At 28.6% G+C, this 24,820-nt stretch overlaps 2 protein-coding genes across 3 annotated transcripts in view; both read left to right on the top strand.

The window, feature by feature from the left end:
• Nucleotides 1–24,820, top strand: part of Sema5c (Semaphorin 5c) — a 74,994-nt gene that overhangs the window by 6,888 nt on the left and 43,286 nt on the right. Inside the window, exon 1 of one of the 2 annotated variants that reach the window (XM_074238488.1) lies at nt 7,415–7,552. The exons of the other annotated variant lie outside the window; for it this stretch is intronic. The gene's annotated coding sequence lies outside the window, so the exon portion shown is untranslated. Of the gene's footprint in view, nt 1–7,414; nt 7,553–24,820 lie in introns of those variants that run through there. 2 annotated transcript variants of the gene reach the window in all.
• On the top strand, nt 7,412–24,557 carry LOC141524534 (coiled-coil domain-containing protein 43-like). The gene is made up of 2 exons (XM_074238493.1): nt 7,412–7,552; nt 21,682–24,557. The coding sequence occupies exon 2, from the start codon at nt 22,389–22,391 to the stop codon at nt 23,010–23,012; it is 624 nt and encodes a 207-aa protein (XP_074094594.1). The 5' UTR covers nt 7,412–7,552; nt 21,682–22,388; the 3' UTR covers nt 23,013–24,557.

Genomic DNA, 24,820 nt, shown 5'->3' with positions numbered 1-24,820 from the left:
GAGACTCTTTTCTTTGTTATGGCAAAAAAATTGAGCGTGTGTATGTGTGTGTCTTCACATGTGTAGCGTAAAATTATGTGAAACTATACGATTTATTCTAAACGTAGAAATGAGTGTTTACATTGAAATCGATTCTTCTGCAAAATCATCATATGTGTGGGTAGGTACGTGGTCCGCATACAAATACTGAATTTTTCGGGTGGAAAAGTGAACAATGGCACGCTAGGAAGTCCTGAATAGAGTGATCGAAAGAAAAAGAACATAAATAGATATACATACAATAATATAGGTATATTCTACTCGAAATATTTATAGAAGGGAAATTTTAAATAATCTGAAATCGCTTCATTTTTAGTGAAAAATTATATATTGTTCATGTATGAAGATGTGTATATAAGTCATGGATAACCATACTCGTGAAAAAAATTTATGATGTGGTCATATCTAATCAGATATGGCCATAGATATTTTTTAAACATTGTAAAGATGAACTTCTTGGCTATTCTGATCAAGTCATCATAGATAGTCATAACACTCATAACTTATCATATATGGCTACATTTGGTCATATGTGGCCTGATATGATCATATATGGCCACTTTTGGTCATATTTGGCCAAGTATGATCATATATAGCCATAAATATCATTTTAATATTGTAACTTGATCATATTTGATAATATATAGTCATATAAAACCTGATATGGCAAATTTTTACATGAAGCGATATATGAAAATATCAGAAAATTTTTCCACTGCTATATGGATCAATTAATAAATTAAATATGTGTGAGTAAAATAAACAAAAAATGTTAAACATGTATTAAGATATGTTTGACATTCATTTTAAGCTTTATGTTTTTATTATTATTATTAAACCGAAGGGAGTTGGATAATAATTTTTTATAGGGTACTTGACATCAATATCACAAAGATAATTGAAAAAAATCAGGTCAATCGATAAAATATTTTGAAAGTTATCAATATCATATTACAAAGTTTCTTCCAAGAAAAAAAATCAACTTATTCTGTTTGAAATAATTATTCAAAAGTTAATTAACAATTAAGCAACTCTAAACTTTTTTTGAGCTGTTCTTAAAAACACTTATTGGAAAGACTAACACCAAATTTCTCCTCGTAGAATGAAACTTTATCTCAATTAAAATTCCAAGTAAATTTTTCGGTTGTATAAAACGGAGAATATGGCCACCCTGTCTTGTTAATTGAAGTGTTATGACAAGTAAACGTTGTATTTCCCCTGAGCGCGATGTAAGTATGAAGTTATTTATATTTAAATAAAAATTTTATCGTCATTTAATTAGATAATTCGAAAAAACACTTTTGATAAAACGTTTCAGTAAATATACTTTTATATGGGGTGGCCACCGTCGATTTATTTTAGTATTAAACACATCAAGGTTTTACGACAGCACTTACACATTTAAACATTACATTATTATTTATCATCAAGGAATTTGAATGCATATACAAATGTATAAAATTCACGTATGCCTACAAGTACGATTAATTTAACGTTTGACCGAAGAAATGTTAATTTATTATTATTATTAAACATCTCAGGTGACGTTTCGTTCACGCTCGTAAACTTTCGATCAAGTAATTTTTTAAGACTCGAAATAAAAGTCGTGTGCATTTTTATTATTTTTTAATCCCTTTTTCTTCTTTAATTTTTTTAATTTTTTATTATTATGATTGCTGGTTATCAACGAGATTAAAGTAACACCAAATGAATCTTATATATATATATTTTATAATATGATCTCTTTTATAAATTCATGCATATTATACACACCAACGTGTCTTTTTTATTTTAATTTCTGTCTTTTTTTAATGGCTCAATATTTTTTTTACGATCCTTCTTGAAAAGACGAAACCTGTTTTTGAATGTTCACCCACGCCCGGCAGCTCTTCTGTCCGTTTTAGTTTTAAATTTTCGAAGGTCGTTTGCCATGGCCGAAAACAGACCCCAAAAAAATATAAATAAAAAATAATAATACTAAGTAAAAGTAAAATAAAATAGCGAGGATAATAAAATAATAAAACCCGTAACACGTGGTCGGCATCTGGAGTTGAGCACGCGTTTGACAGACTATTTTCTTCGCAGTAAATTTTTAAAATTAATTAACAATAATTTAAGAGAAATACGGATGAATATTAAAAATTTTTTTAGTTCAATTTTTGGGTATGCCTATATCAAATTTAATGTCTTTAAATTATTATTTATAATTGACCTGCTTAGCGCTATGCAAGAGCAATTATTTTTTTTATGAAATATAAATGCCGATAAATAAGCAAAATTGTTATGTTTTGAATTAACATAAAAGAGGTGTATACAAATTAATAATTTTTCACGGTAAAAAAATAACTTGTTCCTAATCGCCTCGAGCGGGATTCGAACCTAGACCCTCTTCAATTTGAACTAAAAAAAATTCAGATATCATTTTTCTTTAAAAATTTGTATTATAGTCTTGATATTTTATTTTAAAATCTATTTTTATTTATAAAATAAAAAATGTAGTTTACGATCCATAACTTGACTTGTGGCTCTGACCAGTAACGTTATCATTTTTTGTTAGTCTTGTCCATTGACTTGGACTTGGCTATCAGTTGTACTCGCTCGGATGCTCAACATCAACACTTAACTCACTCCATTGGGTAAAGTAAATGCTTCTTTTTATTTTTATTTTTTCCCAACATTTTTAGTCTTTTTACGCTCTCGAAAAGTAGTTTCACAGAGTATTCAACGCCTGTGGCACTAAAATAACGAGTAAGTGGGGGCTTGTACTTTCTCGTTTGGCCTACGGCAAGGCAACCACTGAATATCATATTTTATTATTATAATATATCTTATATTATTATTACGTTGTGTACTGTGTATTTAGACGTACCTGCTTGCTGGTCTGTGCGTTTAACGCATTAGAGCTTTATAGATTATTTTTGAGCATTAGAGATATTTTTTATTTATTTCATTTATATAGTAATATTAATATGTATGTATGTTACTTTTACTCGGGATTTTACGCTAAAGTTAAAGTTATCAATTGAAGGAATTAAATTTGAATACATTAATATTTATAAGTGATACATATTTTTTTAAATATAATGGATTTGTAATTGATATGGTAATATTTTGTTTTGGGCGATCAATTAGGTTTTAGGTTATCGTGTTTTTATATATCAGTTGAATTTAAATAAAGAAATTGTATTACTAATTTTTATTTATAGATTATGTATGATCATATGTAACCATATAGTGTAATTTTTGTTAGTCTGTGATCATTTTTGACCATATGATTATATGTGACAGCTTGAATATTTATAAAAAATTTGAATAAATTCAGCATAAACTTATTCTTAAAATATTATATGAATTCATATGTGTATTTAACTAGGGTGTACCGCCGCAAAAGTTCGCTTGGTTTTATCGGCTCTTATATATGTGTTGAATCGTTATTCTCGCGGTGATCTCGCTCTTCGTATAGTAACTGGGCATCGCAGTTTATAGTATGCGTGAAAAAGACGCGGACGCGATGTAGTAGGCCATCTCCTTATACGGGATCCTTGCGGCCAAATGCCAACGTACCGATGTAATCCTTTTGGATGAGAAGAAGTGTGGAGTTATAAAACGCGATAAAAGTATGAGGAAGAACTGATATTTGATAAGAGAAAAAAAAAATAATAAATTGTGGTACTGAAATAAAAATATGTAAATGTAACGCAAAAATAGTTTAGAATATATTGCGGTTTTAACAATTTAATATAATAATATTATGAAGGAAAATCACAATAAATTGAAAAAGATATTACAATTAATTATAGACTTTTTAGTTCCAATTGACCTCAACCCTCGGCCTCTAACCATTTAATACCACGGGATATTAACACATTGTATTTTAATGTCGAGTATCTAAAGTTAAGTAGAATCTTGACCAAAAGTCTCGATTACGGCGAGATTTCACGGCGCTGACCCTAGAGGCCAATCGACGTATTCCCATAACTGTGGATAACCGGTATATGACTTTACTATCGTGACGTCCCTCTTCCCCCTCTTCTCCCTTTCTCTGTCTCCGTATATATGTGATCATACTCACACTTTATCTTTACTTGCTTCTATCCAAGTACAGCACACTCTACACTCAACACTCTTATATATAACATATATATCCCAGGTTAATTGAATTGTCCTCTCCAGTTTTCCCGTGACATTCAATTTCAAATAAAATAGAAAAGCGTGATAAATTTTTATCGGACTTACAGCCTATAACGCTTGCAATCCTACACCTCTGATCTTCTTTTTATTTTTTATCATCCATATCTCAGTGTTGATACTAAATAAAAAAAAAAAAAAATTATTTTTCATCATTCACTTAACGCTAATTTAATTTCCCGAGGAAAAACGGAAAAAAAATTTTTTTACTGTCTATCATTTGTGTAATTTTTATTTCAAATATTTTCATAAAAAGTTGATTAAAAATTTTGATAAGTGTTCCATTACCAGCAAAGTGCTCTATTACAGCAATTGAAACGGCTCTGAAAAATAGTAAACAGATGTAATAATTTTTTTATCATTATCTAAAAAAAATTGAAACTCATTTCCGGCAAAAGAGCTAACTTGATAAACCAGTTTGTCACTCGTACTTAATTCCCAAATGCGATAGGTTGTGGAAAGAAAAATACCTTCCCATCATTCAAATTCGTATAAATTATTATTACAAAATCACTTTAAAAAAAAAAATTAATAAATAACAGACTCTATTTTTGTATTGTATGCTACGTTGGATATTGATGAATATTTAAGTACGTGGGTATTGAAGTCTGCCGTAAAGACCCGAAATTAATATACACACACTACGGTGTATCTTTACTTCTTACGATACATGTATATTATTATAAGTCCGCCCGACGACGCAAAAAAAGTATCGACAGACTGAATTTTACTCCTCATGGGAGGTCTAACGGGCTATCAGTTACAGTGTCTCTTTGAAAACCTTTATTATTGTTTATTGTATTATAATTATTATGATTTGTCATGTTTGTAATTGGCGAGAAATTTACCTTAACTCGAGCAGATGATTCATTTTTAAGCTAATATATAGATTTGTAAGTTTTGCACATCTTAACGCGAAGCGTGAGTAGTGCTTTACTCTCACTCTCTCAAGGTCAAGCAATTATTTCGGCTTAAATTGCTTTTATCCGAACTTTTTTGCACTTTGAGTATTGAATGAGTTGAAAAATTTAGGTAAAATTTTTTAACAATAAATAAAAACAATAATTATTGCAATTAGGTCAATAATATCAGAAGGTCCCACAATTACTGCCATTTTCATTGTAATTTTCAAACAAAATTTCTCTCCGTGCTTAAAAAAAAATTGCCCCCATCAGAGACTTTTTCGACGGGTAATAGTAATAGTACAATGTATAAAGTACATTTTCCATTATCTTTAGCGATCTGAAGATCCGGGATGACTCGGTTGAATTCAAGCCACGTCGAGATAAAAGATGCACCTACTACAATAACAACAAACAACATTGATACGAGATTTATTACCTGCGATATTTATTGCACTCGGTAATTAATCGCTAAAAAACTCATGGTATTTTTATTTTATTCCAGGGTATCAATGTTTTTTTAGAGTATGACTCTGAGTTAAGCGTTTATTTAAAAAAATGGTGTTTTAATCAGCACAATGAGAGACTGCTTGTCGCCATATTATACTAAACTAAGTTTTATCACCGATTACGAATTGCGGTGAATCATTGAATGCTTTAGTTTATCGTTTATAGACAAGAGTCGCGATAAGCTAAAAAATTGTGTAGGCACGCTGTATGTACTATTTGAACCAGTTATGTTATTCGGTTTAAGCAAACAACTATTTTAAAACAGTAGTTAATTGTTCTAGTCGCGTAATTTAAAAGTATAATAAATTTAATAATAAAAAACTAGTTAATATACGGCAACTTCGCTCTAACATTGTGTATAGATCTGAGTAAATACAAACAGACGTGGTATTAAGTAATAAATTTTTTAGACCGAAAATGATTTATGAAACATTTAAAAATTATATTATTTTGTTAATTTTTAATTTTTTCCATCACGTGCAAAATATTTTATTGAAGATTTTTTTCTAACATTACGATTATAAATGCATAATTTTTAATTAACATTTTTCATACATCTATTGTAAATATTAAATCGAGAATTAAACAACAGGTTTAAATTCCGAAAAAAATTTTTCATTATTGCGCTGAAGTTGATAATCCCAGAGATAAGTGATACATTTATTTAATATTTTCCTTCTTTCTGTTTAATTCAATGAAGAAATAAAAATTCAAGAATCAGATTATCAATATTACGGTTGTTTAACGTACACTTGATGATAATAATAATAATAATAATAATAATAATAATAATAAGTTCCATGAATTTTGATAAAAAAACTAGAGAAAATTGATCAATTTTTTTTTTATAGATGATAGTAAAAATTCTCAGTAAACTCCTTAAGCGATTGTGCACCTATTTTTTGACAAATTTTTTTCTTACAGTCGATGAATAATGTTCATTATGAAATTCAATAGTTACAACTTTTTTGGCCTCTCCATTGATATATTTATCATATAAAATTTCCAAGCGAAAAAAAATATGAAGCATTGTCTGTTTACTAACAAACACATATTAGACAGAAATGTTTTTATTATTCTGTTAGTAACATTATTTATAGACGGATATTTATTTACTTTCAAATATACTCGCTGCTGATCTCTATTAAATATATATTGACTGAACATCGACGCGATAGTTCGAAAAAAAATTGTAACATCTTTTTACAATGTAGTAGACACCAAATACGGCTACAAGGAAAATTTCTTGGCAAAATGTAGAAATAAACGGAGACTGAATTATTATTTTGCAATTTTTTGAAAAAATTCAAAATTTTAGTATTGATAATTTTTATCAAATAATTTTTTCCGCTCAATGAGAATATGAATTTATGTATTATAAACTTTACATAATAAAATTTTAAAATTCATTGAAACGTAAATTAACTTTGGTAGGTCCTCAAATTAAGTCGTGATATTTAACGGGGCGTAAAATGACCAGTTACATGGAATCCGTCCTGCATTAATTCCTCCCAGAGGGACCAGCAGAAGGAGAACCTGCAAAATAAAGCAAAGTAACTTTAAATAATAACCGAGTTTTTGTCATAGCTTGAGGGGTGCACGCGATAACTCGGAACTTAAGTTCAGGGTATTTTTTTGTTTTTCTGAAGATGTAACCTTTTATGTGTCCTCAAAACAACAAAAAGCACAAATAAACATACGAATATATCAAATAATATAAAAGAATATAATACTGGAAGAATTGGACATTATATATTACACAGAAAGTACAGGTTACATTATATTAGTTTTATATCATGCAGCATTGTCCACCGAGTGTTGTACGCAGCGTTGAATGTAGAAAGAGTTCTTATATTTTATTTATCTGAAAAGAAAAATACAAAATGGGTCATGGTGGCTAAGACAAGTCGAGAGTAAGTGTATTATTATTTTTTTTATGTACACATACGTGTTTTTTTTTTTTTTTTTAATTAAATTAAATACAATGGTCACCATTCATAATTCGTTTATTATTATTATGATTTTTTATGTTCAATGCTCCATACACTTCCTATTAATTCAAGTATTCAAATATTGACCCTCTATAAAAAATTTATTGATATGGCTAAATTTCATATCAGACCATTTATGCCTCTGTATCATTTTTTGACAAAAAAGTATTCATAGTAATTAATCCTGTCATAACAATATTACTTTTAAAACTTATCTAAAAATACCCAAATATATATTGTGATTAAAAATATCAAAAATCATTGAACCAAATTTTTTTCTATACATAATTTATAATTTTCTAGTAGATAATTCAAGTCTTGAGACATGAACTTCAAAAAAACACAATAAGTTTATTATATAACTTTGATTTTTCTGATACACACCGCGTGTGTCCAAATAGCGCGTTTTGATGCGTGCAATAATAAATTAATCTAAGATATCTACCTTATCAACTAAACGAAATTACAATCTGGATCCAATAACCAACAACACTATCTAATTACATCGATCCTCAAGCACATGCTTCCCAGAAATTAAAACTTAAACAAACAATTACTCGAAATCAATTACAATTAATCATAAAACATAACACACACCACGTGACTAAACAAACTCCACAAAAATGTTAATTAAAAAGATATTTATCTGCAAAACCACAATAATTATCTGTATATATGTGCTAGTTAATGATAATTTATCGGTAATATTATCGAAGAATCAATAACAAAAATAATTGAACAGTTTATCGGCTTTGAAATTCAAACAGATAATATATAACATACACGATGTCTACAATATGTGTTATATATGAACCACCGAAACTATGTACCTCGCATTAAACAATACACCCACATACACACACACATACGTACGTATTAAATATAAATAAAAGAATACAGGTTCGTTTCCATAGGATTTATCTTGACACACTTGGTTTTATCTCCCATACGCTCACACACAACACGTCTTTACTCATATACATTACACATAAATATGAAAATATATGTGTAGTTATATTAACAGAGTACCATATTTTACATTATTTAATTACATTATCCAATGGTATCAGTTATCATTGCAAGTCTTTTTTTATTTTTTACCGGCTCAGAGAATTAAATAGAGAAAAGGTAAAAATTAAAGAACATTTATATTCATTAAACTTGTTAGAAAAAATTTATCAAAAATTTATAATTTTAATTTTTATTAATTTTCTTTACATGTTTCCACATTTTTTTGAAACAACAGAGAACGTTTATTTGTAGAAGTCTCGATAGTAGGTAGAATTTATAATTACCCTTAATGATATTTTACAATTAATGCCTAAACATGCTCAAAAAATTATAAATTATTATTGACGAATTTCAAATATTATAAAAACTAAATAGAGCCGGATACTTGAAGGTCTTTAAGAACAATTTCGTTGTTAGGAGCGTTGCTATAGTTGCTAGGGCTATTACTACGATTATTAGGAGCGTTGCTAAACAACGGTTGTCAGGGGCGGGGCTAAAAAATAAAAGAGGGGAGCATTGATGTCAGGCATCGGAAAAAATGAGATATTTTGTATTAAGCAAATTTAAACATTTAATGTCTTATAATTATATAAAATCATTGGATATCTCATGCGTTATGCGTGCTTGTAAATAATAAAAAGGTAAGCGCAATAACCTGGAGGGACTTTTAAGTTAAATTGAAATTATAAATATTTCTTAACCTCAAACTCAACAACAATAAAAGTCACGGTTAGTAAAAGTAAAATGTAAATAATAAACAATGACGACATTCATAATAATAATAATAATAATAATAATAATAATAATAATAATAATATTAATAAATAAGTATAAGTGCAAAATTATATATTAGACAACGAAGCGCAAGAGCGTCGATACGAATCAGCAATTTGGACTCGTGACTTACCACATGCCTTCCCTCCTCCATCTTATTCACAGCACCTCCATTTTCTCGAACGTAGTACGTAGTTCGAGGGACAAGAAAATTAACTGTTTTTATTTATTCATGCACATACGCGAGAGGAAAGCTAAGTAAAGTAAATTTTACTCAAACAAGTATTCTCAAATGAAATATAAATACAGCGAATGCGAATGGGAATGGGAATGAGAGTAAGGATAAGGATAAAACAGGGTAAGAAGAGAAAAATAATAAAAACTAACTTTGAGAGTCTGCGTGCTAATATACTCGATAAGCATATGATGTAGTACGGAATATTCACTCGTCTTGTGATGTCGTTTTCTCAATGTTTATCTACCGCAGTCTGCAGTAGTCATACTTGTTAACTCGATGCTATTTTTATACTTTTTTTGCAGCTAAACGTGATTTCAGAGTATAAATTACGTAAACACACACACACACACACGTACCCTAAGAAGATAATTGTTTTTAAATTCAATTCACATCTTATCAGTTTTGCTTTGTATTTATAAAATAACTTGAAATATTTATTAACAAAATAACTTGATAATTTTTATTAACAAGTGTATTTTTGGCAAAATGTAAATTTTTATCAAATAATATATTTTAACACAATCATGAAAGGAAATAACATTCAAAATTTTTTTTGCTGTTAAGAAAATTCAATTTTGAATTAATTTATCAAATTTTGAACTTAGATAAAAGTTTATTCCAATTTTTACGTAATTAAAAATGACCAAATTTATGATTTTTGATTTATAAAAAAAAAATTAACATTCTGTAACCACTCAAAAAATGTCAAAAATTTTTTTTTTTAATTGGAGTACTAAAAAGACCTCGAATCTTTGTTTAAATGATTTTATGGGTTACAAGTTTTAAAAATTTGAATCAATTGTCTTAAAAAATTTTTTTGAATCAATAATTTAACTGAAATTAAAATATTATAGGAATCGAAAACTTTCGCAAATATTAAGTTTTTATCCGACAAATCATCTCTCTCTTGATTGCGTTTATCACGAAATTTGTTTATCACCAAAAACATAAAAACGCTAAATAACTCCCCAGCGAGACATAAACCATAAAAATCTCCATCCACACCGATTTATCAGACAAATTTATTTAACGTTATAACGAGCAACATACAACATACAACTTTCAACAACAAGGTATAAATATATGCACACCATATTAACTATAACGTAACCTGATATGATGTACCAGCGCAAAATCATAAGTAATCCTCGCGCCCTCGAAAAAGTTTTTTTTTAATTTATATAAACTCCCAAGTTGCAAACAAAGTGCTACATGTAAAGTTAATAAATAATACTAAAAAAAATGCACACCCATACACATACTAACACTATCGATTCTTACATTGCTATTCTGCGATTTTATTGTGATGATCTACACATGTATAGTATAATATAATACAAGGATATATTTTTGAATGTAATATTTAATGCACCAAGGGTGTGCATAGGGTGTGGTCATGTAGTTTCACGTCTCTTCGCGTTAACTTCCACGCAATTTATCTCTAACAAGCGTAGGAAGTTAGCTCTTCTTTTCTTTCTCTCTTTCACCATCTCTTCATATATGTATATACATAAAAATATATACTCTTGTTTGTCCACCGTTCACGTACAGAGAAATTTTATGAGAACAAGACTTACCTTACATGGTTAGCTTGAAAGTTTACTCAAGACTTTCAATATAAAAACTAATTTAATAATAAATAAATGTTTATATCTTTTTGTTTTTATATTTATATATACCATATAAATGATGTATTTATTTATATAAAATTATTTTAAAACAAGTGAATGATGAATTGAGACACTACAATTCAACATTTTTTTTTGCGACATGTCTTACGTCTTAGATGAAAGATGAGAGATTTCCACACGGATAAGTACTTGACAACTCTCTAAGCTCTGAGAGTTCTTTATAATTTTTTTGCTGGTGCTCTGCGAAAAAAGGTTGAGGAGAAATGACGAAAAAAATTAAATTATTTTAAAGTGTAAGCGGTTGAGTTCAGACTTTGTGATCGGGCTGCTATGCGTGAAGACAAGAAGTGTAATTTGTTTGCTCATCGTAAGATACTTGAGTGTTTAATGGACACTCGTTTTTTAAGAAATTATTTTTTTTACGTTGCAAGTGGTTGTCTATCGATACTTCGTGTCTGTGAATGTAAGTTGTATGCGATTTATGACGGTTAAATTGTTTTTAAATGTGTCAAGTATTTTTTTGTGAAGACTGAAAAATTTAGTTAAACAACTAAACAATTATTTTGTCCATAAAAATGTTGATTTATCGACTTTAAAATGCATCAAATTTGTTAATTGATAATGTTTTTTTTTTTTTTTGGAAATAGAGGAAATACATTTTCTTTAATGAATGAATTATATTTAAAAAAAATTTGAACATATTCGAATGATGTTTTTTTATAAATAAAATTTTTTTACAATATTCGATCAATACAAAATGGATAAAGGAAAACAATAATAAGGTCATTACTATTTTCCGCATGGAAAAATAATAAAGAAAAAAGAAACACGGATACATCCAGTCAGCAGGAAGTGTCATGAAAGCCCATCACCGGAAGGCGATAGAACACGTGAGCAGAAAAAATATCAAACGGGTATAAATGTTAATAAGGTGATCCCGTTGTTGAATCATTTAAGGTCCGTCAATTATTGTCTATTATGTTATATAATTCAGGCCTTAAGTCCCTACTCAAGATGAATACTAATAAATAACTAAAATATTAAAAAGAGGTTTATTCCACCCAGGACTAGAAAGTCGTTTACTGCCGAGACCCGAGACAAAATTTAATATTTACTCAAAGCATTGACACGTATTGCCAAGTTTCTTAAAGATAAAAGTTTATTTAGTTTTTATTATGCCTAAATCCCCGAGTCATTAACCTGTAAAAGGATTTATTAACTTGATGATAAAAAAATAGATTATTGAGATATTACTTATCTGTTAATAATTTTTTTAAATTGGCCTAAGTCATTATTGATACTGATTGATCTTCTTTTTTTTTTTTTTTTTTTTTTCCATTCAGAGATTATTAATTTTAATAATTATTTTTAATAAATCTGTGATCTTTACACTGCCGACATAATACGTATGTATGCATAAGACATTTCTGTGTTAATTGTAAAAATTATTCACTGATTTTTAAATAATAACAGATAGATTTTATTTGCATTCGTTGTGCCACTTGAAAGCCATTAACACTCTTATCTCATTATTCATTGGAATGTGTACACAAAGATGCATTGATGAATAAAAAAAATTACAAATCTAAATATGCATATCTTGAGAATTTTATTTTATTGAGAAAATAATTAGTTAAGTAAACAAATAATTTTTATTTAGAACTAAATTTTACTGTTTTGGAATTCAAATAACTGAAATTTCATCATTATCCTATTATACTACAGCCGTTCCGTTCTAAATCGGAGAAACTTACCAGCCAAAATGCCACCTAGCGGCCAAACGTGAACTAATCGACTGAAATAACATAAGAAGAAACAAAAAATTTTTTAATTAAATGAATTATTGAATTACTGAATAAAACAAGAAATAAATTTCGTTCTCCTGCAAAATAAATAATTCACAATGAAATTGATTAAAGCCAAAAAAGTCGGTGATTAATTCTTATTCGTTTTCTCCATGACGTCTATCAAAGTTTTTCTGCTATGTTGTATACAAGAGGATTAATCGATTGTATACCGAAGGGCAAGGTGAAGCGCACACTAACCCGCGCCTTGACCCGCGAGAATTGATCGATCCCGTAGCTTGATCACACTCGATTCACATGTCCGCGTAATGACAGTTTTTACTCACTATTCTTGGCAGGAGAAATATTTATTGAAAATTTCTATTGATGAAGTTCGAGCAGTTATTTGATGAAATTTGTTTAATTTCAAATAAATATTAATTAATTATTTACACGAAAAAACTGACAAGAATCGAGATAAATGACCTTGAGAAATTAGCAGTCAAAATGACTTAAGACAAGTACACAAGAGATTAAAAAAGAGTAAAAATAAAAAAAATAAAAATTGAGAGAGAAATCGAGGGCGAAAATAAATTGTCGGCTGTCAATTGGTTTTTTAACATGACTTTTTTCTTCACACATTCCACGCATCTTTACATGCATGATTTACATCATATATAATTTACTGCGTACAATTTTTAATAATTTATAATTATTTATGAAATTTTTTAATCGGACTTTTTTTTTACGGAAAAATAAACATCTTTATCGAGTTTTTTCGTCGGGACGTGAGAAATAATATTTGGATATTATACATATATGCAAAAGATAAAAATATGTATATATTTTGCATGTGTGTGAGTGTTTGGATTGAAATTTAGCCTGGCAGTAAAACGTCCCAGGGGACTTACTAACTTGGGCGTGTAGGCTAAAACGTGTGTCGACTAAAAATACAATAGCGAAGAGGACGAACACCGAAGGATGAAAAGTTTAATGTTGTAATAAAATAAAATAAAATAAAAACCGGGTTTTACAATAGAATTTTGCATGCAAATAGTACTACATAATATGCACGCACGTGTTTGGATTTTGTTGAGGGTTAACGTTCGAAACACGCTTAATTCACTAATAAATCTAAATTGCCGGGCCGTCGTGGTCGATTATTATTTTTGTAAATGAATAATAAGTTGTGAATTATTTTTTGTGAGAAAATTAATCATTTTTTAGAGGACAGATAATCTAATATGTTGTTAAATAGAAAAAGTTATTGTATAATATTGATATTATGTTATATTGAAAGTTTTATTACGATGATTTTTTTTTCATGACAGAAATTTAATAAGTATTGAATGGCTGATATAATGGATGTATATGATTCAGTGGAATTGAATATTTTGTTACGGTTGCTACGATTCTTGTTGATATTGAATATCAATTATTTTTTATAACTTAATTTCAAATGAAATGGAATACTATTTTGAAGTTGATTAAATAATCGGGGCTGAGATCTGGTGGGGGTAGGGTAGTACTATCTCGTAGGAACGTCATTTTTTATGTATTACAGAAGACATGAATTTTTTATTTTTTTTTTATTTTTAATTTTTTTAAATTAAGTAAATAATTTTGAAGGATTTTATCTTTTAAATTTAAGATGAGAATGAAACTCTTCTAAATTATTTTTTTGGTTCAAGAATTTTTCTCTTGACTCAAGTTAATTTTTTTTTCAGTATATATATTCACATATGATCATAGATCATGTCAAATATAGTTATATATGCTTATTTACGTCACATGTGATCATATATGATGTCATACATGATCATATATCATTACATACGATCATATGTAATGTAACTTGTGATGATATATGATCACACATGATCTCACGAATAAATATATAATTTACTCACATATGATTAATGATCATACAAGATGTCAAACATGTACAAATGCTCACATATGATCAAATATACGAATATCAACTCGAATAAGTATGTTGATGCGTAATGTCATGTCTGACAATATATAACTGTATTTATTTATTAATTTTTATAACTATAAAATTTTTTAATTTATTTAACTCAAAGTGAAAATTAGTTAACTGCACAAAAAAAATTCCACATTATTAAATTTCTTGGCATTAAAATCCACATTAAAAATGGCTCTTGTGGTTTTATTGAAATGTTTTTAATGACTAAAATTCATTGGGATGTCTCCCGAATAATAATAATTACTGTTATTACTTGTCAAAATGTAATTTTACAAAATTGATGGTGGTTAATGCGGAATTTAAATTGAGGCTACTTAAATAAATATATAAACATGCTAATAAAAATATACAAACAGAAATTCAAATGAAAATATATTGTTAAGATCTTGGAAGATTTGTAAATAAAACGATAAAAATATAAATGCAGTTGGTTTTTGTGGCCAAAAAGATCGTTGAGGTCCTTCTTGTCTTGTGAGTTTACACTGTGAGACACGCGCGTCCGCCTACGCGTTGGCCAGGATTGTTAAAAACGAGTATAGAGGATGGTTAAGTAGTCGGAGAGGCGATAAGAATAAAGAAATAGAAAGAGGAAGAAGATAAATAAGGAGAAGAAAAACTTTACGTATATACATCGAATTCGCGTGGGCTGATCCACGGACTTAGGCTCGCGAGTAAACATAACCACGCGAAAATCTTACCTCGCTCGTTTCGGCGTAAGTGTATGCGATTTTTTTTTTTCCCTAAAGACTAAGTTTCATAATTTCACTTTTAAGACCAAAAATTATTTCTAAAAAATTTAAGAGGATTAAGACGGTGAATTACAAGTAGTGACATTGAACTCAAAAGTTCAGGGTTCGAATCTCGATCAATATTAAAAAAAAATATATTTTTTAGACTTTTATTTATTTATTTTTTTTTTTTTCATTCATAAAAAATACCTATCATTAGTTTCGAAACTCAAGTCTCCTATTCACCGCTATCGTCCCAATTAAAACTATCAACAAATACTAAATATAAAAAAACAACTATTTACAAGATGACTTTTCATTACCGTAACAAAGTATTGTCCTCAATTCAGTGCTACTCCCACATGCTATTGTCACTGAATCATCTGTTTACTATATACATTACCTACATCCTTTTCTTTTCCGTATTTCATTATACACGACTATGACTATCATTATTATAATAATAAATTTATAAAGAAGTTATCATGTTCCCGACCAGAAATTTAAAAGTAAAACCAATAGGGTCCCCATTGGGATCCCCTGTTGGGGCCCCACATTGGGATGTAACGCAAAGACCAATGGGGTCCTCATTGGGCAATCCCTCGGGCCCAATGGGAAAATCCCCATCAAAGCTCAATTTAAATTTTGGAAATAAAATAGTACAATTTTTGAAAAAATTAAGAATAATTTAGGATCCGATACTCATATCATATTTGAACTTATTTACGATCTTTATTTGCATTGATACAGACTTATCGATTGAAAAAATCCTTGACGTGGGTTGGGCTCGAACTGGGGTCCTTAGTTTCGTCAGTCCTTCACGTTACTTCTGGTCCAAGCAGGAATACTGAAGAATACAATACTCATTTGGTGCACATCAACTCGATCGGTTGACTGTAATATACTTTATGTTATGCTCAAGCTTCAAGAATGTATTTTTATTTATTTAATTAACTGACTTGAAAATACAATTTTGTAGAGGTTTTCTGTTGAAAATTATTTTGGTAAACAATTTTTTTCAAAAATTTGAATTTTTCGAAAATTTTGATTTTTCCTCTAAGTGGCATTTTACGCGAATTTGAACAGTTTTCAGAATTTTTATTATTATCTACTGGGTGCTTTACCTTTCTTAACGATTAATTTTTATTTTTATTTCTATTTTACTTATGACAAATATATACAACTAATATAAGCACACACATATTTGGATGATTGTTTTTATCTAAATTAACGATTGGTTAAATTTACAGATTATTTATGAATTTCGCAATCCAGTTTTTCAATAGATCTCAGATAAAATAAACTTTATGCCATGGCAATTATTTATTATTTCTACGTTAGGTTTTCCCAATGAGGTCCCACAGAGATCCCAATTGGGAAAAACTGGCAATAATTTATTATTTTTACGTTGGGTTTTCCGAATCGGGTTCTCATTGGGTCCTCGTTGGGTTTTCCCTCTTGGGCATGCCCCGTTGAAACCCAATGGGGCCTCAATGTATACCTTGAGCATTCCCAAAGTAATTTCTAGTCGGGTTTTAACTTTAATAATTATTAATTGTAAAAAATTTTCTATGAAGTAAAATTTACCCATCTAATTTTTTTTCGTAATAAAAATGATAGATAAATACTCGACAAAGTTTGAATTTTGAAAAAAAAAAAAAAGCCTAATTTATATTAGGTAAATATAGAAACTGAGGACTCAAAAGAGCTTTGGCCTACGCGATGCTGGATATAAAGTATATTTAATATTTGAGGAGGTTCTTTGAGATATTAATATATTGAGAGCACTTTAAAGGTACAAGAATATTTTTTCCTTTTTCACGCTAGACTTTTTGATCTCACGCATCGCTATTCAAAATAGTTTTCATTACCCGTGGGTCTAAGTCAGAAATTTTATGCATTATTTCATATTTGTATTTTCATCTTATAATTACATTAATATAAAAATGTTTTTTTTTTTTTTTATTTTTGATAGTTACTTTTTTGTAATATTCCACATGATTGAGATGGTTCACGCCTCGAACCAGGTGTTTCACACTAAATATAATGATAATAATATTTATATTTATAATAGTAAAAAAAAGTATGAGGTAATTATATACGCCTCGCTAATTGAGTCATGAAATTTTTTAATTGACAGTTGAGCAAGTCTATTGCGAACGCGGGATATGGATGTGTATATATGTGAGTTTGTATGTTAGTATGGATGCATAGATGTATGTAAGATGTAAGTAGGCTTATCTCGTTAATTTTTATTAACCAACTGGGACAGATTTCGTCTAGCAGATATATCTTGGTGATTGTCTAATGTCTAATGTGTAATGTCTAATGTTTTATTGATGTCTAGGAGGTACCTCCGATTGTTGGTTATTGTATTCTACGATTGACTAACTCGATGAGTCGTCTATTGTCTGGATTTATTATTGTACATTTTATGTAATGTGAGTTTGTTAGGTCTTTTTAGGTGGGTTGAGTGACGATTCATCACTCTTCAATGTTGTTATATTATACAACTATTGCAATAACAATAAAATAACCATAATATTAAATTTTATTAATTGAATATTAAATTGCTATTAATAATAGTAATAATGAAAATCATAACAATAATAAAAATAATAGTAATAATAATAATAATAATTACAACAGTCTGAGTACGGAGTTCTTACACTAAAATAAATTATTATTTCAGTTTGAAACAAATCTTTCATATGCCAAATTACTAAAAAATACTTCAAACAATTTATCTAAAGTATAAGTATGTAAATATAAATTATATTTTCCCAAAAAATTTTAACTTGGAGTATAGAACCAAAATTTGATGAATGTTAATTTTTTTTCAAGTCTTGTTGATTAATCCTTACGTAAAAATTAAAAAATAATAAAATCTTAATATTGCTACGTTTAATTAACTTTTATATAATTATTTTTTTATTTTTATTCTGTAAAAAAAAAAATAAAATATTTACTCCGTGGAGTTTTTTTAGTTAATAATATAGATGAAATCCTTTTAGAAATAAATTTCACTCTGAAGGGATTAAATTAATTGAAAACCATCCTTTCCGGAAATTTTTTACGGTGTAATAATAATTTTATAAATTAAAGCAGATTAATGTAAAACAGGAAGTAAATAGATCAAGTCTTAAAATATCGAAATTTATTTTTCTTTTACGTCATAAGTATAAGTTTATTATACACTGAAATAACGTCAGTATAAGTTAGCCGCATGGCCCTGCATAAATAGAGACCAGATATACGGGCGGAAGTTGATAGCCAAGATCCAAGAAAAGATCCAAGATCCAAGTAAAATATGAATACTAATATACGATTTTGATATAATATGAACCCATGCCACACCTACTAAAGTATATAAATTATAAATAAATATTTTATTAAATATTAACCATCAGCACAGTAATGATAAAAATACGATAACCGTTGTTTCTTATCCGCGCGTATCTTGACATCCTTCATTATCGCACTTTTAGTTTACTCTTAGTTAAGTCGAGTTGAGACTTTTGTTGTTTTATTTTTATTTTTATTTTCATTTATTACTTATATTTTTTACGTTTAACTCTACTCGGCTTAAGATAGCGTATTCAATAACTAATTAGGTAATTACGACCACTTATCGTTAAATATTATTATTGATTTGTAATTAGTGATAATAGCGATGATAAGAATCGCCGATAATCACTCGAGGTCATTAAAGTAAACTTTAATCGTTTTTCCATTCGTACTTTTCTCAAAAAATAAGAAAAAAAATTAGTAATTATTTTTTGCATAAATAAAAAATTTGATCAAATGAATTAAATAATGTCTTTTGTTAAATTTCACTGTACTTTCTTAAATATTGACGTTTTATTCTCTTAATAATATAGATTAAAAAAATTTAATTTTTTTTTTTTTTTTTTTTTTTTTATTGTAAAATTAAGTATTTATGATTTATATTTTGCAGAAAGTGTCCTTGAATAATAATCAACATGAAAACTTGTTGATTAAATAATACATTTTTTATTCTATCAAAAATATCCTTATTACTCCTCGGTACCTTATATTAGACAATTATATATGTTTAAAACGTAAAGGTAAATTATTATGACTACGATGGACATGGTTATATAAAATAACACGAACCTGTCACCGCGGTGCTCGTCTCGCCTTTTATGCGGTGAAGTTCTCATGTCCAAGTACACCGGGATCCTAGTAAGGGAGTTTACCTGAGACGAGTACTGAGAGTAGCAAACAAGCTGAGCCATCATCAGTAATACATGGAAAAGTCTCATACTTATAAACCTTGACCAAGACCAAGACGAAGACTGAGACTAAAACAGAGACTTAAGCTCAGATCAAGCCTACTCTCTTGTAGATGAACGTACTCTTCATCTATCTCATGCTATTTCAAATAAAATAAAAGGTCGTTGAACCCAACTTGTCTGTCCGCGGATAACGTCAGCTATTTCTTCTCCATGAGACTTAACTAGTATGGTCGTACCATTGGCTCGTTGTCCTCGCCGTGATCCTGTGACGATCATTCTCCGTCGCGGTTCATCACACATACATGATCCGCGGTCGGTCCAGAATCATGGCGCGGGATGAAAAGAAGACAAGAGATGCGACTAGTTGAGGCTTTTTTAGGCTCGACTCGCTTTATTTGTATATATATGGGGACAAGGGAAAAACGAATCTTGAGAACTTATTAAAATTCATTGTACTTGGGAATAAAACACTAATTTAATAATCGATAAATGCATGTGATTGATTTTGTTATTTATGTGAAAAATAATCATTAAACATAAAAATAATTTTGTTAAACTAATAAAAAGAGAGATATACAAGAAAAATATTTTGCATCAACAATTTTTTTTTTATTAAAAATATCTCTTTACTAATCTTCATTACCTGATATATTAAAATCACGCTGGTTTGAAATTATAGTAAGAATTATTTAAAATCAAACATAAACTACTAAAACGACCAAAAAGGAATTGACGTTCTGCGAGGATTTCCCGGTAACTGCAATATCTTTCAGGATACTCACGTTCGTACCATTTCATTCTTTTCTTTATATTCTTATCGGTCTTCCGCACAACGTACATATAATATAATACAACTCAACTCGTCCAGTCTTAGCTGCTCATCTATGTCTACTTCAACTTCCCCGTTTTTCTTGTTTGACTCCACTCCTCGTAGTCGATCCAAATTAGTATGTCTTATTATAGCGTGCTAAGAGTTTTCTTTTTACTTTTTATTTTTATTGCATTACCATCCCCGGCATACTGATGATGGGATATCGATCATGAATTAATCGAGATCTCGGGTTTATTAATCAGTACTTATACGTATTACTCAAACTTTTAAATTGAGAAAGTGGAGTTTATAAAAGTATCTCTTCATAAATTATCAATTTTTTTCCCTTTTTATGAATAATAGTATTTTATACTAAATTTTACTAATTAAATTTTTTTTCAGTGTTTATTTAGATAAGAAAAAGTCTATTATTTTTAAACAATTTTATTTTAATTAAAAAAATTGAACCCATTTTTTTTTTTTTTATAATTCAGCTACTATTTCTCAGATCTTTTCAATTTTCTTTAGATATATAAAAAAAAAGTTTACACTTTTGATTAAAAAATTAAAAAATTTTCTTTTGAATAATTTTAAAGACAAAAAATTTCTTTAAAAATTGATAAAGATTAAAAATATAAAAAATTCGCCTTCATAAATTTCTTATCAGTAATTAAAAAATAAAAAACAATATTAACAATCCTCCAGACCTTGATCTTTGCCTGATCGAAAATATAATAGATAAAAGATAAAATAAATAATTAATAATACATGAATTAAATAGAATCCAACTGTTGAATTTACTAGATCCGTACACTTGTGTTACAGAAGGTGCTGATAATACGTCACTAAAAACTAACCGATAACCATTCACCAGTAAATAGCGGCTTTATTAAAAAACGATTATTTAAAACGTTAAGAAGAGAGCACTTAATATTAAATAAAATCGTATTAAAATAATCGACCAGTTATATTGAGGCAGCAGAACCAGATTAAAAAAAACCTTCAGAGTGTTCGGCACCTACATATAAATATACAGTAGACTACTACACGATATATACAGCTAAACCGTGAAGCGAAGAGTCGATACAGCCAAAAGCGAGGAGTGAAAAATATGAAGTAGTTAGAAAAAAAGGTGCAAGGTGTCGCACGCTGTATTATTCTAGCTGGGCTATAATTTATGCTGGCTGTTATTTCGAACTATGGATCCGCGACTGCTTGTTGATGCTAGCCTTAACCTCAGATAACTGTTGTTATTGTATTGATCCGAGCACGTTTTTTTAAGCGAATTTTTATTAAATAATATAATAATATATCTGAGGACAGTTATTAATTATTTTTATTTTAAAAACAGATTTTAAACACTTGGATTTATTGTTTTAATTGTAAATTCAGTGATTGTTGTAAATTTTGTTAAGTGTCTGTTGTTATTGCACTGGTAATTTTGTTGACAGCTAAATTTTGTGGTTTGTTATTGAAATAAAAGAGGAAAAATTTTAAATAAGAAAAAAATAATTGTAAAAAATATTTAAAAAATGGCAGCTGCAGTTGAAAATTTCGACGAATGGTTAAAAAAAAAACTTGAGTCATTGAACACCGACGTCGACGTATTTGGGGGTTACATCAGAGGAATATTAGAAAGCGATGAGAGCTTGGCGGAAAAACGTGAGGCGCTAGAGGAATTAATATCGAGTGTCACCGAAGACGATATCGATAGTCACGTGTCGGAGATTCTGGTCTCATGGAATGAGTTTTTCTCGAAAGTGACCTCCGATACTGAGGACGATCCTGTAGAGGACGTCGAGGTTCGGCTTGCAAGGATGATGGAATCCAAGAACTTACCAACCGTTGCCAAAAAAAGCTACTCTGAGGAGGACCGCAAATTAAGAGACGCGATTATTAAAAAATACGGTGAGGTCGCGGAGGGAAAGAGCGACGAAGATGAGGACGGGGATGAAGAGAGCGGAAGCGAGACCGAATTGGAGAAGAATATGAACGCCGCTACTATCGCACAGCAGGAAAAGGAAAAGCGAGAGAGGGCAAAACTCGAGAGCCAAAAGAAGAAGGAAAAGGACAAGGAGGACCGGGAAAAACAGATAAAACTCAGGGAAGAGAAAAAGGAAAAACGCAAGACACAGAAAGTTGAACGCCGTAGATAAATTGCTTACTTTTGTATTGTCTGGATTTTTATTTGTTTTAACGCTTGTAGTTTTTTTTTTTTTTTTGTTAAATAAAACTTTTTTCCGTTTACTTTATAGATTTTTTTTACTTTAGTTTTTTAAGTTGGTCTTGTTGAAAGGGCTTGGCGGAATTTTTTGGCAAGAAATTTTTTTTTTAAGAAGAAAGAGCTGCAGAAGAAATTATTTTCTGACGTCTACGTTGCACTGAGAGAAAGAAAAATTATTGTTCACACAAGGATTTCTTGGCTCGAGAATTTTTTTAAATCAAGCATTTAATTTATTAATCTTTTGAAAAAGTATTATGATAAGTAGATAATTGGGTTAAGTTAAAAATATTTTTATAAGTTCAGTTTTTCAAAGAAGAAAATATATTTTCGATAATTATCAAGGATATTTGTTCTAGCTTTAAGCAAATTTTATAACGAGACCGAAAGTATTTTTTTTCCTACATAATCATCAGTTTTTGACTCTTTGGGTAAATATTTTTCAAAATATATAAAAATATTTATAAATAAATTAATTATATTTTATAATTTTTTTTTTCTGAAAAATCTGCTATTATTTACACTCAAAAAATAAGAAAAAATAATAATTTTAGTCATTGAAATTAAAATCCGTCAGTTAACAATACTAATATTATTTATCCCCCACAAATTAGGTCAAAATGAAATTTTCATAATTTCTCCCAAAATTTTGATTGGTTCAATATTCTTTAATTTTTAGACACTTAAGAATTAAAATTATAATAAATCAATATACCTTTGTAGAAATGTACAATGTACTAAAAAAATAAATAAATAATGTCTAAAGTTTTAAGAAAAAATCTCGTACTTAAAATAAGAAAACTTCTAGATTTAATAAAAAAAAAATAGCTTACTTTTAATGTAAAAAAAAAACTATTTATTTTAAAATTATTTAAATTAAACTGTTATTTACATTTGTAAAAAATGTAACAATTAGTCAATAAAAACCCAAAATAATTTCATTAAAATATGGCGAAGAAATTCAACGCCGGTACAGTTGATTGAGATTAAGAATTTCATACCAACAGATGGACATTATAAAATAGCACCTAATTAATTAGTAATTATACTTACTTTGTTGACTCATACTAACTACTATTTTGTAATCTATTGTAATGTTGAATTAAAACAATTATTTTAAATAATAAAAAACAAAAAAAAATTTTTATGAAAATTATGTCCTTATTTTAAAAAATTAACAATAATTTTTTGAATTTTCAGAAAAAAAATTTATTATAAAAAATTATTTCGCATTAAAATTTCAAAAGTTAAACACATGATGACCACAATATGTGCCGAGAACGGTAACTGACGAAAAATTCCCCATCAAGTAATTCTGTAACGATATATAAAATATGTACATGCGGTTTCGCAAGGGCTCCCAAAAAAGGTGGCGAAACTTGAGAGAGTTTAAACAAGAACTCTGTATTTATTCTCAAGCAGTACACCGAAGGTTTTTTTTTTTTTTTTTTTTTTTTTTTTTTTTTTTTTATCATTAAATACAATACCGAACTATATTTTGGACATGTTACGGTCAACTCAAGCGGCCTTGGAAGATGAAGCAAAAAATAATGAAATAAAAATCATACTTGTAACTTGTAACTTAAAACTCATAAGCCAGCATGTAATTCACGATTATTAATAAAATATAATAACAATGCTTTGAAATAATAAATTAAAATAAATTTTAATAACGACACTTAGCCCGTAATGATGCCGATTTTAATTAACGAATTCGGTGAATTTATAAACTAGTAACGATGT

The sequence above is a fragment of the Cotesia typhae genome, unplaced genomic scaffold (assembly GCF_013202065.1).
Source record: "Cotesia typhae breed Kobodo isofemale line unplaced genomic scaffold, CoteBio_Ctyphae contig_22, whole genome shotgun sequence".
Lineage (NCBI taxonomy): Eukaryota > Metazoa > Arthropoda > Insecta > Hymenoptera > Braconidae > Cotesia > Cotesia typhae.
The sequence above is the reverse complement of the archived record's forward strand: the minus strand, read 5'-3'. Positions and strand labels throughout refer to the sequence as shown.

What these genes read in the sequence shown, in the direction of transcription:
- LOC141524534 (XM_074238493.1), top strand. Translation starts at nt 22,389, where the DNA reads ATGGCAGCTGCAGTTGAAAATTTCGACGAATGGTTAAAAAAAAAACTT.